General features: G+C 45.8%; 2 protein-coding genes across 3 annotated transcripts in view; both read right to left on the bottom strand.

Moving 5' to 3' along the window:
* Positions 1-15,328, bottom strand: part of opcml (opioid binding protein/cell adhesion molecule-like) — a 449,624-nt gene that overhangs the window by 214,600 nt on the left and 219,696 nt on the right. The gene's annotated exons all lie outside the window — the stretch shown is intronic.
* On the bottom strand, positions 2,385-3,506 carry LOC146565276 (uncharacterized). The gene has a single exon (XM_085287906.1). The coding sequence runs from the start codon at positions 3,504-3,506 to the stop codon at positions 2,898-2,900; it is 609 nt and encodes a 202-aa protein (XP_085144032.1). The 3' UTR covers positions 2,385-2,897.

Genomic DNA, 15,328 nt, shown 5'->3' with positions numbered 1-15,328 from the left:
AAAAGGATAAGCGGAAGCGAATGGATGGATGGATATATATTTATAATTTTAATAAATGACAAATTAAAAAGGCATGAACATTTTTTTTGTATCGAAAAAATATTGAACCGTGACACCAAAGTATCGAACCGAACCGAACCGTGAATTTTGTGTATCGTTGCACCCCTAATATATATATATATATATGTGTGTGTGTGTGTGTGTGTGTGTGTGTGTGTGTGTGTGTGTGTGTGTGTGTGTGTGACAGAAAAAAACACAAACACACCGAGGTCAAAAAGTTGTCAAAAAATTGAGCTGCCACAAGAAAATGGGAATAAATTGTAAATTAATTCTAAATTCCAAGTTAGACCCAGAGGCTGAGATTGTTTGGAAATGGTTTTATACAGTTTAGCTTTTATCTAAATGTCATGTAGTCTCCCAAAATTTGCTTTCAGAGTTGTTTTGGTTTCAAATACATACAAAGGAGCAAAGGAGTTTTGTTATGTGGTTTAGAATATGTCACATCGCTTCACACATGTCTTAGCTTGCACAAAGAAATACTGGGATCTTTAACTCAGTTGACATCACACTAACATGTGTGACGGAGACAGAATAACTACCAGAGGCTGATATATAAAACTGCTCTGTGCTCACAGATGTCAATTCGGCTGGGTCAGAGATAGCCAGATTTATCAGTGATACAGCTGTCCGTCATCCCATGCAATCAGTTTTTCTTATCTTTCATCAATCTGAATTACTACTGACATCTGATAACTTGAAGCAAATCCCACCCCCAGGGCTCTTGGTTGTGCCATACTTTTCATTTCACAATAACTGGGAGAAAGAGACTGTGGCCACGATCTATTCTGCAGGCGGATTCATCGACTGCAGGATAGCCATGACCATGATATGTAAGTCAGTCTCTTCATCATGTTGCATCTTGAATTGTAAACCTGATCCAGCATGGAGCTATGTCTCTTTCCATCCCTGGCCCAGGTTGCTGAAAAACTGCAGTGTTACTAAGAATATTCAAAGTGAGGCTAGCTGCACCTTGAAGTCTTGAACCTAAATGAGTGACAAGTGCAACTCCACAGGTGGTAATGGAAAAAATAAAATAAACTCTCTAACACTAAATGCAGATGACTGATTATTTTGAAATTAATTGGGAGTCTGTGCTTTTTTGTCTTACTTTTACTTTTTTGTGCCATTTGATGTCTAACGTCTTCTTTATATTTTTAACCAGGTACTATTTTCATAAAGAAACGACAGATGCTGCAAGTGTCCTAATACTTTACTTATATCTCAACTCTGAAGTCACAAACTACACACAATTAGGACACTGAAAACACCTCAATTATTTTTTTTCAACTTGAGACATTGTTAGATCTAACGGATCAAAGATTTTAAACTATACTAAGATTGATATGTAATACTGTCATTTCATTATCAGTTATCAACCATTTCCCTTTAACAATACACACACACACACACATGTAGTGGTTAGACTACACGCCTTTGGAGCAGAGGATCGCAAGTTCGATTCCCGCCTGGGGCATCTGTATCCAGTACGGGTCCTAAGGCTAGACCCCCTATGCTAAGCAAACCTACCGCAGACATGAGCGAGACAGATAAATATGAAGGCATGCCAGCTTGGACGTCGCCCGATCAACAAGGTCCGCATCAGGTGTTGAGGAACCAGGGCACCCTGACGAGAAGTGGGCTACTGGAACAAGAAGGCATCGGTGGGCAAGAGACGAAAACAGGGCGTTGTTGGAATGCTACTACGCAAGAAACCCTGGCGGAAGGGGTTACATGAATAGGATGAGGGACCTATGGATTCTTCGATACCCAACATCCACAATGACGGCGAAACAACTAGTAGCTCAGTGTTCCAACATTCGAAAGAAGGGACTGCTCTCACAGCTTGAGATTGACGAGGTACAACATAAATGCTACGGCAAGGGGGAGCCAGGTCAGGGGGGAGATATTATCACCCCCACCTGAGATTGGGTACCAAGCCCCAAGTGCAATAGGAGAAGGATCGTTGAGTGTGAGAGGAACTGACCTGAAAGATAGGATCATGGCCAAGCATGAAACCTGGACCCCCCATGGCCGGTTGCCAAGATTACGTGAAGTACCCTCAGAAGGTCTGCTAGATGATGTTAATGCAGCACTATGAATGAAACAGCTTTTATTTGTCACTAGCAGGTTGCCCTGTAGCGCGATGGAACCCCCCCCCCCCCCCCCCCCCCCCCGACCTTACACACATAACACAGACATCACACGGGGTTACAAGTCAGAGATCGGTAGCATTACAGAAAAACACTGAAATGTACACAACAACGGGAAGGTACAAGAGGAAAAAAAGAGACCTCCACTCATGCTGTGCTTCCATGGTAGGACAGCACGAGAACAGGAAACAAAAAAAAAACTCCTCTGCACAAAGCACATAAATGTCCACAGCACAACAGTATGGAAGACATGACAAGCCACAGGGATGGGTAGGGGATGAGGAGTAACCCCAGGCAACACAGCAGCAATCCTACGACGGCGCCGTCATCTATTCGACAGCACGGGCCGGGACCCGCCTCGTGTTCCCAGGGGGCAAGAAGCATCGAAGGCGTTGGAAAGGGAGGGGGGATGAGTGAGTGCTTATCAGTGTAAGTGTATGTGTGTGCGTGTCCATAGTTTAGCTGAGACAGTGTCCTTCGGCCTATCAGGCTAAGTAAACAGTCCTCCAGCCAATCCAGGTGTCCTTGCATGGGACGGGAAGAATAGCCGTAACATAGTCATTATCAGGGAGTGATTGTTCGGCTCCAGCCTTGGGCCTGCAGCTGACGCGTTATGGGGGGTCCGCAATCTCGATGTTGATTTTGTAAATTTCCATGCGAGCAGCCAAGAAGAATTTTCAGGCTGCCCTAACACTCCGACACTGGCCTCTCGATCTCCCGTTGGAGAGCCGCGAGCCTCCCCATGATGGTATCAAACTTCTGTTCCATGGTGTTGTCATTCTTTTGATTCTGAGACCTCACAGCTGCAGTGATCCGTTCGGCGATGTCTTCCAACTGTCGCTCAAGGGTCCCATTTTGAGCAGGCCTCTCTCTGATGTATCCCCCCATACGCTCAATGTTGTTACTTTGAGCCTTCACAGCCGATGCAAGCGTCTCCAAGGTGTTGACCATATTACGTTCGTTGTGAGAGGTCGCGCCTCGTCCCATCGCTTCGATTCCAGCGGGCAGCCTTGTGGGGGTTTGAACAGCCGGTTCTGCTTTCTTATTTCTCCGATAAACCAGGGCTAAGCCAACTCCGATCAGCAAAAACCCTGTTATCACGGTTCCGAATAGATAGATATCTTCAGCGTCCTCGATCGACAGTCCCGCCAGGCACATGACCCTCCAGTTCTGCCACCCGTCCATCGTGTATCCGGCAGGGAAAGTCCCTCCAGGGCACTCAGGCTCTCCCGAGCCCAGACTTCTCGTTGAGAAAAGGGTGTCAATAGCATTCAGAGACCAGTTGATCAAATCCATAATTCTCTTTTAGGCTTTAGAGAACGACCGTGTGAGTCTATTCCAGGGAGAGTAATGCACACGAGACAAGACAAGGACATAGAGGCTAAGCAGGAAAGATAAGGGTGAGGAGGAGAGGAGAAAAGTGCAACCGCCTTCGCTGAGAGCCACAGCTCACAGCCTTGGCCACTACGGACGATACCTACAGCCACGATTACCGACACTAACAAGCTGAACTACAATACGGCAGCAGTGATCAGTGAGATGCTTGGCTGCCAGTTGAACAGCCACAAGGGACAGTACCCTCCATGGAGAAGGAGGCTAGAGTCTAAGATCAAGGTAGCACGGAGGGAGGTTAGCCAACTATCGGAAGTACAGGAAGCTGTCCATACCTGAGGCCTTGGAAACTGCCAAGCAACGACTCACAGCCTTGGCCAGCCACTTGAGGAGGTACACCAGAGAGATAGAAGGCAAGAGAATAAACCAGCTGTTCTCAACAGAACCAGCCAAAGTGTACTCTCAGTGGCAGAGGAACAATGTGAGAACAGCACCACCAAGGCTGGAGGCAGAACAATACTAGAAGAGCATATGGGAGAAGGACACAACCCATAATGGCAATGCTCAGTGGCTAGTGGATCGGAGGGCAGACCACAGCAACCTCCCTGAACAGGGTCCAGTAACCATCACAGTGGCAGATATTCAAGAAAGGGTCTCCAGTATGAAGAGTTGGACAGCACCAGGCCCTGACATGGTTCATGCCTACTGGCTGAAGAATCTGACTGCACTCCACGAGCGCCTGGCAGCACAAATGAACTAGCTGCTAGTTGACGAGAGACACCCGGAATGGCTAGCCGAAGGCCGGACAGTCCTGATCCTCAAGGACCCCCAGAACGGGCCGGTCCCCTCCAACTACCGACCAATAACCTCAGCACCACGTGGAAGCTCCTGTCAGGCATCATAGCAGCTAAGATGAACAGGCACATGGGTCAATACATGAGCCTGGCACAGAAAGGGATGGGCAAGAATACCAGAGGCACAAAACACCAGCTACTGGCAGACTGGCAGGAGATGCTCTGTCCCCACTGCTGTTCTGCATAGGCCTTAACCCCCTCAGTGAGATAATTGCCAAGACTGGCTACGGATACCGACTACGGAATGGAGCAGTTGTCAGCCACCTCCTGTACATGGATGACATCAAGCTGTATGCCAAGAGTGAACGAGACATCGATTCACTGATCCACACCACCAGGATATACAGCAATGACATCGGAATGTCGTTCGGGCTGGAGAAGTGTAGTCGGATGGTAACAAAGAGAGGGAAGGTAGTCAGAACGGAGGGGATCGAACTACCAGAAGGCAACATTGCAGACATAGAGGACAGTTACAAGTACCTGGGGATCCCACAGGTGAATGGGAACCATGAAGAGGCTGCTAGGAAAGCTCCAACCACCAAGTACCTGCAGAGGGTCAGGCAAGTCCTAAGGAGTCAGCTGAACGGTAAGAACAAGATCCAGGCTATCAACACCTATGCCCTGCCAGTGATCAGATACCCCGCTGGGGTAATAGGCTGGCCAAAGGAGGAGATAGAAGCCACTGACATCACGACAAGAAAGCTTCTTACCATGCATGGAGGGTTTCACCCCAAGTCCAGCACCCGGAGGCTGTACGCTAAGCGGAAAGGAGGGGGCTGGAGACTGGTGAGTGTCAGCACTACAGTCCAGGATGAGACAAGGAACATCCACGAATACATCACGAAGATGGCCCCAACTGACAGTGAATACCTCAGGCAGCAGAAACCCAAGAAAGTGGAGGAAGGTGAGGAACCATCATGGAAGGACAGGCCCCTGCACGGTATGTACCACCGGCAGATAGAGGAGGTGGCTGATATCCAGAAATCCTACCAGTGGCTGGACAAAGCTGGACTGAAAGACAGCACGGAAGCACTAATCATGGCAGCACAGGAACAAGCACTGAACACAAGATCCATTGAGGCTGGGGTCTATCACACCAGGCAAGACCCCAGGTGCAGGCTGTGTAAAGATGCTCCAGAGACAATCCAGCACATAACAGCAGGGTGTAAGATGCTAGCAGGTTTTCTTTCTCTCCCTCTCTTTCTTTCATTCTTTCTCCCTGTCCTATCCCCCAGTCATGTCTGTCCCATTTGTTGCAACTGAAAATAAAATAAATTCGTAATTACAATAAAGGTCAATCAAATGGACCAATATGGCAAGGCCATGATGATCCACTTGGTAAAATAAATCCGCTTTGCATCTTTTTTGGCCTTAAGACAACAATTCTGATGGCTAAAGATCCAAACGGGATGCACACACACAAAAAAAAGATGCTAGCAGGCAGGGCATACATGGAACGCCATAACCAAGTGGCCGGCAAAGTGTACAGGAACATCTGTGCCGAGTATAACCTGGAAGTCCCGGGGTCAAAATGGGAGATGCCCCCAAGGGTGATGGAGAATGACCGAGCTAAGATCCTGTGGGACTTCCAGATACAGACGGACTTCCAGATACCGACGGCTAACAACCGGACATAGTGGTGGTAGACAAACATGAGAAGACGGCCGTAGTGATCGATGTAGCGGTTCCGAATGACAGCAACATCAGGAAGAAGGAACACGAGAAGCTCGAGAAATACCAAGGGCTCAGAGAAGAGCTTGAGAAGATGTGGAGGGTGAAGGTGACGGTGGTCCGCTTTGTGTTAGTCCTGGTGGATTATGCAACGCGGTACCCGGAAGCAGTCCCGCTGCGCACCATCTCTGCAAAGAGTGTGGCGCAGGCACTGTTTCAGGTCATCTCCCGAGTCGGAATCCCGAAAGAGATACTGACTGACCAGGGCACGTCGTTTATGTCTTGTACACTGCGGGAACTGTACGAATTACTGGGCATTAAATCTATTCGGACCAGCGTCTGCCACCCTCAGACGGACGGGCTGGTGGAGCGGCTGAATAAGACTTTGAAGTCCATGATTCGTAAGTTCATTAACGAGGATGAGCGCAATTGGGATCGCTGGCTAGACCCTCTGTTATTCGCAGTGCAGGAGGTGCCCCAGGCCTCCACGGGATTTTCTCCCTTTGAATTGCTGTTCGGCAGGAGGCCACGTGGGGTGCTCGACCTGATTAAAGAAAGCTGGGAGGACGGTCCGAGCCCCGCCAAGAATGAGATCCAGTACGTGCTGGACCTGAGAGCGAAACTCCACACTTTGGGGAGGTTGTCACGGGAGAATTTGCTCCAGGCTCAGCAGCGTCAGCAGCGCCTGTATGACAGAGGGGCTAGACTCAGGCAATTTTCACCAGGAGACAAAGTGCTTGTGTTACTCCCTTCCTCCAGTTCAAAGTTGCTCGCCAAGTGGCAAGGGCCCTTTGTGGTCACCCGGCGAGTCGGGGACGTTGACTATGAGGTCGCTCGGTCGGACAGGGGTGGGGCCTTGCAGATTTATCACCTCAATCTCCTTAAAAAGTGGAGAGAGGTTGAATCCGCGTCGCTGGTGAGCCTGGTTAAGGAGAGAGATGAGTTGGGGCCGGAGGTGGCAAATTCCGTCATCCCCGCCTCCCTCCCTTGTGATGACCATCTCACACAGGCCCAGAGAGCGGACGTTGTCGCGTTACAACAGTGTTTTGCTGATGTGTTCTCCCCCCTGCCCGGCCAAACGTCTCTCATTGAGCATCATTTTGTAACGCAGCCTGGCGTGACGGTGCGTTCACGGCCCTACAGGCTTCCTGAGCATAAACGGCAAATTGTGCAGAGGGAATTGGCTGAAATGCTGAGAATGGGAGTGATAGAAGAGACGCACAGCGCCTGGTGTAGCCCCATCGTTCTGGTGGTGAAGAAGGATGGGTCTATACGGTTCTGTGTCGACTATTGCAAGGTGAATGAAGTGTCACGTTTTGATGCTTATCCCATGCCCCGGGTCGACGAGCTCCTGGATCGGCTGGGCACGGCCCATTTTTTCAAGACACTGGATTTAACCAAGGGCTACTGGCAGATTCCTTTGTCTGCCGAGTCCAAGGAGAAAACGGCCTTCTCCACTCCGTACGGGTTGTACCAGTTCGTTACGCTTCCGTTCGGCTTGTTCGGGGCCCCTGCCACTTTCCAGCGCCTCATGGACCGGGTGCTGCGCCCGCACGCTGCGTATGCTGCTGCTTACTTGGATGACGTGATCATCCATAGCGACACCTGGGTGGAGCATGTGCAGCGGGTGGCCGCGGTCCTGGAGTCCCTGAGGAGGGCGGGGCTCACGGCCAACCCGAAGAAGTGTGCGGTTGGAGGGAGGGAGGTACAGTATCTGGGGTACCACTTGGGGGGCGGGCAGGTGCGTCCACAGGTGGAAAAGATGGCGGCTATCGCAACCTGCCCGTGCCCCAAGACTAAAAAGGAGGTGAGACAGTTTCTGGGGCTGGCAGGTTACTATCGCCGGTTCGTGCCAGGGTTTGCGCAGCTGACCAGCCCCTTAGCCGACCTTACCCGGAAGGGTGCTCCAGATCTGGTTCAGTGGACGGGGCCGTGCCAGGCGGCGTTTGTGCAGGTGAAAAAGTCTCTCTGTGGGGAGCCGCTGCTTCACACTCCTAACTTTTCCCTCCCTTTTGTTCTGCAGACTGACGCCTCGAACAGGGGGCTGGGGGCCGTTTTGTCCCAGCAGGTGCGGGGGGCCGACCGTCCCGTTCTTTACATCAGCCGGAAGCTGGCAGAGCGTGAAAGACGGTACAGCACCGTGGAGAAGGAGTGCTTGGCTATCCGGTGGGCGGTCGACTCCTTTCGCTATTACCTCCTGGGGCGCTCATTCACCCTCTGCTCGGACCACGCCCCGCTGCCGTGGCTCCACCGCATGAAAGATGCCAACGCCCGGATCGCCCGGTGGTATCTGGCTTTACAGCCCTTTAAGTTCTAGGCCGGGGGCGCAGATGCAGGTGGCCAATTTCCTCTCTCGCTCGCGGGGGGGGGGGGAGTAGGTTCGGCCGGAAGGCTCCCCGGCCTCAGTCGGGCGGTGGGGGTATGTGGCGGAGGTGTGGTCCGGGGCGCGGCTGCAGGGGAGGAGTGATGCAGTGAGCTCAACGGGGCGGTGCTGGTGAGAACAGCTGATGGCGATTTTGGACTGATGGTGGTTTTCCTTCCCTTTATATAGTGAGGTGGAGAGGAGCGGTGGAGGAAGACTCTGCGGGAACCGACCGCTGTCAGACGGTGTTCTGTTATAATTCCGTGGACACTCGCAATAAACGTGGAATCTGATGATAACAACCTGTGTGTGGGTGTATCTGTGCATAGCGTACGTCACACAGTGGTAATCGGTGCACTAGGTGCAGTGACTCCCAAGCTAGGCGAGTGGCTCCAGCAGATCCCGGGAGCAACAGCGGAGATCTCTGTCCAGAAGAGTGCAGTCCTAGGAACAGCTAAGATACTGCACAGGACCCTCAAGCTCCCAGGCCTCTTGTAGAGGACCCGAGCTTGAAGGATTGACCGCCCACAGGGGCGAGTGGGGAATTTTATATATATATATATATAGTTAAAGGGAAATTTTGTTATCAGATATTAATTGAAAGGTTGATAACTAATAATGAATGACAGTTGATCCATTCTGTATTTTCCATATAATGCAACATTTAGCCAGTGCTTTACAAAGAACATTGGTGACAGGAGAGTAAAGCCACACATTCTCTCTCTACTGTAAGAGGAATGAGGCTTCCATGTGTTTGATCAAACAGGAACAAGCAGCTACATCTGCATGTTGGCGTAAAAAGAGGAAGAGGCAGTGGCAAAATATTTCAGAAGCACAAATTCTAACACGTACACACCAGGGGATGAGAAGCAGACAGCTAATAACCCATCAAAAGAATTACAGTCACTGCCAAAGCCTATGAGTTCAAGCAGAGACAGCAAACACAAGAAGGCCACTGTATGTGATCCAGGCTGTATGCTCTGGGCCGAGTCTCACTGACACCTCACAACATGACCTCCATTTTACAGACAAATCAATCTATGAGCGATGGGCTAATTGCTAGGAAACTCACAGCATGACCTATTAGGTTCTCGATTCCACCCGCACACACCCACAGTGACATGACAAACTAGGGAATAAAGTGCAAGAGCCTGTATTTTGCAAGATAATAAAATACAGAGTTAGAGAATAGAATTTACTCTCAGTATCTTTAATTGGGGGGTGTAACTGTATCGTGCACACATTCAGAATTTCAGTCTTTGCCAGTTTAACATCAAACCCTAATTGAAGACTTCAGACAGGGCAGTTTTAAGTTTTCAGATCAGGGATCCAAGTCTCATTATCTGAAACTGCACCAAGTTTTTTATGTGCAGTCTTAGTTAAAGACAGAGTCTGTGTCCAAATGACCTTGTTTGAACCAACTCCAACTGACATTTGTTTTTCAAAAGCATGTCAAAACTTTAATGGTCTGGTGAGCCAGGGACTTTTCCTCCACTGACATTTGATGAATTGTATCATCTAATTTCAGATATTCCAATTTAGATTATCACCGTTAACAGGAAAACCAATTCACTACATTTAGACCTATTCAAAGCATTTGCAGTAAACAAACTATTAATGAGTTTTAATGCATTACAAACAGGACATATGCTTACTGTAGACTCATATCAGCTAAAAGTACATCTGAAACTTTAACAGTTAACCTCATATTCCATTCTGTTTCAAATTGTCTTCAGGCACTGCACAATAAAGTCACAGATATCAGCTCATACCCAGAGTGGTTGTGTTATGTGGCGAACAGCAGTTTCTAACCCTCACCAAAAAAAATTCCAACACATTTTACAGACTAAAACAGACAGAACAGCAGCATACCCCCACACCGAGCAAGCTCACTTCTCATTTCCTCTACTGTTATCATTCTCCCTTTACACACATCCTCACTTGCACTGCATATAACAAAGAACAAGCCAACCCCTCCACACACAACGAGACAGTTTCCAAACACTTGCTGAGAAGCTATCAAACACTTGCCTGATCAAGGACAGCTCTGTGCAAAGCAGGCCTTCCAGCTGAGGTCTGACAATGAGAATCCACTTGCTGAACAAAACAAGAATATGTGGATAGGAATCAATAAAGCCTTCCCTTCTTCACTCTGACCTTCGCTGTTTGCATTTTGCTAGAGGAAATGCTACGCACTCTGTCCACACTGATACCCTAGCACCAGGGATCTATGTTTGCATTCATGTTTTTTTGAGTACTGTCTTAAAGGCATACTGCATAACACTGGTATCAGCTGCACTATTAGAGAGAATATGATTTCAAAAAATAATGCAACTACACGACTTCCAGAGATGTCCCCACTTGCTAACAAGGTGAGATTGCACTCCATGAAGCCAGAACACGATTGGAGAAGCTGTTACAAAAAGTTCTAACAGGATTAAACCTGTTTTAACACGCAAATATCTCAGTTGGAAAACAAGTCAGAAGTGTGTGAATGTGAAATATGTGTGAAATTGTATGAAAGCCAGATTTATATTACCTGCATAATGGAAATATGACTTATGTAAAATTATGTATAATTTTATCGTAAGTGTAAAATCTTAAAGTAAAAAATCCAAGGTGAATGTCTTTGCCTCAGTAGTAGCAAGCTTGTCCTCCATTAAGAAACCAGGCTTGTAGACTTTTATAATGGCAAAACAGAAAACATTTTCCCACAGTCTGCACTGCTACCAGCAACTGCAAGACAGTTAGATTTGAGGTGAATTCAAAAGCAAACTGCTGGCTCCCATTTAAGGTGGCAAAGTGCAAAATGGCAGCTTTTTAACATTGATTTTGCATTCTGGGGTAACAGAAGGAAAATGTGTACTCTGAGAAAACCCCAAAGCACTTCCCATCTGCAGGGGCAAATTACTGATGCCTGTTGATCCAGACACGTTTTGTCAGCTACACAGAGACATGGTGAAAATGTGTTCAAGGACTTGAGGATGGTTGATCACGTGACAAATTCATAACATTTTAGCAATTCACCTTTTTCGCCTTCCCTTTTGAAAAATATTTTGACCTTTGTTTTGGTTGGTGCAATGGGTCATCTACTAAACAAAAAGGTTTGTAGATCAGTCGCTGGCTGCTTCAGTCAAGGTGTTGCTGTAATTCTTAGGCAAGCTAGTGAATGCTGATTTATTTCTGATACATCCATGCAAATCAAATCAAATCAAATCACTTTTATTGTCACATCACATGTGCAGGTACATTGGTACAGTACATGTGAGTGAAATTCTTGTGTGCGAGCTTCACAAGCAACAGAGTTGTGCAAATGCAATAACGTAAACAAGAAAAATACAAGAATGAGAAAAATACAAGAATTTGTATTTTTTTATGTGATTCACAATTATTAGAAAAAGCTAGCTTTTTTTTTTTTGCTTATGCACTGACAATGCTCTCTAGACAAAATTATAGTATTTTTGTTTGTTATTTTCCCCACACACATAACTTGCATGCACTCATGTTTGTGGCCAACAGACTATTTACCACTGTATTTTCAATGCACGATTTTGATGCATCTTTGTACAGAAGGCAAGAGCGCTATGCAGCTGTCACCTTCTGTCAGTGCTGTTTCTCTGGAATCAGCTCTGTGGGTTAGTGCTTAAAGGACAGCAAATGTGAGTAAACCAAATGACATTAAGGGAGGATATGAAACAGTCAGCACGCTGATGACTGAAGATTGACCTTTTAAATGTGATGCAATGCAGTGTCAGAGTCAAGCACAGCATGAATCGCCTAAATTAATATTACAGACGTTGCAGCAGCGTGATATTCCAATCAAGTATTTATGAGATTGGTTCTGACTACAGTTCTTTTGCACTCGAGATTTGCAAAAGGTCTGAGTTTCTAAAAATATTAAAAATAGTAGAAAAACAGTGATCAATAGAAGTTTAAGTTAACAGTGTAGCGAACCATATTAGGTCACAAACTATTAATTACATAGATTATTAAAAAAATGCAATTTAACTATTTTAATTACTTCAAAAAGATTTGAATTTAATGTTTCTATTCTTTCTATTAAAATTTTCTAACTGGGTAGTAAGTAAAAGCTAGGACCAGGTGTTTATACTGGAATATGTTGACAGTCACACTAATTTACATACTAAAGCATTAAAGTGAATATTCTCATATATTATACTATCAAATTCATATTATAGTCTCCATATTCTTTTTTTAATCAAGTGTTTATTGAAGTTATGCAAAAAATAAAATGAAATGTACAATATTTGATGGCTTCCTTTGTTCTTGGACTCATATATACAGTAGTCTGGATGACCGCCATCACATCAAGTTCTTTTTCTACACATGAGTATGAAAAAAAATAAAGAAAAAGAAGAGAAAACAACGCACACAAAACAAAGAATCATGTGTACAAACAGGTATAGTAAGTAACTATATACATCCAGAGAGGGGGCAACTGAAAAGCCAACACTTTCAGTAGCAGATGGTGACATAGCCTTAGTACATGTTATTATCAAAAACAAAATAAGCAAACAAAGATTTACCCAACCATTCCTTCAATGATGAATATCAGCGATATCTGGCCTTATAGGACTCATATAGCGGAGCCATTTTCCCCAGTGTTTTACAAATTTCTCATACTCAAAATTCACTAAAAAAGTAATCTTTTCCATCTTGTAAATTTCAAAAGTTACATCAATCCAGCTGTTTAATGTTGGTGGATCCTGTGTCAGCCATCTTTTAGTCAGTGCCTTCTTCAGCCAGCAGCACACCAAATAAGTATTTATCTATACCCTTTATGTCTGAGGGTATGTACCCCAAAAATATGGATTTAAAATCAAAGGGTAAATATGTACCAAATATGTTTTGCAGCACTTTATGGACTTCTCTCCAATAGTTCTTAATATTCTTACAATCCCAAAATATATGGTAGTGGTGTGCTGTTCCGTAGCCACAGTTCCTCCAACATTCAAAACTTCCTTCATCATAATGTGCCTTTATAGCTGGGGTAATGAAAAAACAAGCAAAACTTTTCCAGCAGAATTCCTTCCATACATGTGATTTTGTACTTTTCCAATGAAAAGAACAGATGTTCTGTCATCTGTGATTGCCTGACCTCCCTCTTTCTCCCATCTTTCTTTTATATATAGGGAGTGCAGAATTATTAGGCAAGTTGTATTTTTGAGGAATAATTTCATTATTGAACAACAACCATGTTCTCAATGAACCCAAAAAAACTCATTAATATCAAAGCTGAATGTTTTTGGAAGTAGTTTTTAGTTTGTTTTTAGTTTTAGCTATTTTAGGGGGATATCTGTGTGTGCAGGTGACTATTACTGTGCATAATTATTAGGCAACTTAACAAAAAACAAATATATACCCAGTTCAATTATTTATTTTTACCAGTGAAACCAATATAACATCTCCACATTCACAAATATACATTTCTGACATTCAAAAACAAAACAAAAACAAATCAGCGACCAATATAGCCACCTTTCTTTGCAAGGACACTCAAAAGCCTGCCATCCATGGATTCTGCCAGTGTTTTGATCTGTTCACCATCAACATTGCGTGCAGCAGCAACCACAGCCTCCCAGACACTGTTCAGAGAGGTGTACTGTTTTCCCTCCTTGTAAATCTCACATTTGATGATGGACCACAGGTTCTCAATGGGGTTCAGATCAGGTGAACAAGGAGGCCATGTCATTAGTTTTTCTTCTTTTATACCCTTTCTTGCTAGCCACGCTGTGGAGTACTTGGACGCGTGTGATGGAGCATTGTCCTGCATGAAAATCATGTTTTTCTTGAAGGATGCAGACTTCTTCCTGTACCACTGCTTGAAGAAGGTGTCTTCCAGAAACTGGCAGTAGGACTGGGAGTTGAGCTTGACTCCATCCTCAACCCGAAAAGGCCCCACAAGCTCATCTTTGATGATACCAGCCCAAACCAGTACTCCACCTCCACCTTGCTGGCCTCCGAGTCGGACTGGAGCTCTCTGCCCTTTACCAATCCAGCCACGGGCCCATCCATCTGGCCCATCAAGACTCACTCTCATTCCATCAGTCCATAAACCTTAGAAAAACCAGTCTTGAGATATTTCTTGGCCCAGTCTTGACGTTTCAGCTTGTGTGTCTTGTTCAGTGGTGGTCATCTTTCAGCCTTTCTTACCTTGGCCATGTCTCTGAGTATTGCACACCTTGTGCTTTTGGGCACTCCAGTGATGTTGCAGCTCTGAAATATGGCCAAACTGGTGGCAAGTGGCATCTTGGCAGCTGCACGCTTGACTTTACTCAGTTCATGGGCCTTGGTTTTTCCACACGCTTCTTGCGACCCTGTTGACTATTTTGAATGAAACGCTTGATCGTTCGATGATCTCGTTTCAGAAGCTTTGCAATTTTGAGACTGCTGCATCCCTCTGCAAGATATCTCACTATTTTTGACTTTTCTGAGTCTGTCAAGTCCTTCTTTTGACCCATTTTGCCAAAGGAAAGGACGTTGCCTAATAATTATGCACACCTGATATAGGGTGTTGATGTCATTAGACCACACCCCTTCTCATTACAGAGATGCACATCACCTAATATGCTTAATTGGTAGTAGGCTTTCGAGCCTATACAGCTTGGAGTAAGACAACATGCATGAAGAGGATGATGTGGACAAAATACTCATTTGCCTAATAATTCTGCACTCCCTGTACTTTGTTGAATAATTGCTGAGATCATGAAGACTTTTGTATATTTGTGAGATTACACCTTTCTTAGTTTCTGACTTATAAGCATTTACAAAGAGTTGGATAAGTGGCCTCGCTGTAGTGGGTGTTTGGTTTTTGATGCTTCGGGTGAAGAAGTTTCTTAACTGCAGGTGTCTGTAGTGATCTTGGTTTTCTAAATGAA

The sequence above is a fragment of the Mchenga conophoros genome, linkage group LG10, assembly GCF_057382185.1.
Source record: "Mchenga conophoros isolate Kocher_MC1m ecotype Shallow Benthic linkage group LG10, M_conophoros_male_GT1.1, whole genome shotgun sequence".
In the NCBI taxonomy this organism is placed as follows: domain Eukaryota; kingdom Metazoa; phylum Chordata; class Actinopteri; order Cichliformes; family Cichlidae; genus Mchenga; species Mchenga conophoros.
This window is presented reverse-complemented; position numbering and strand designations above follow the sequence as displayed.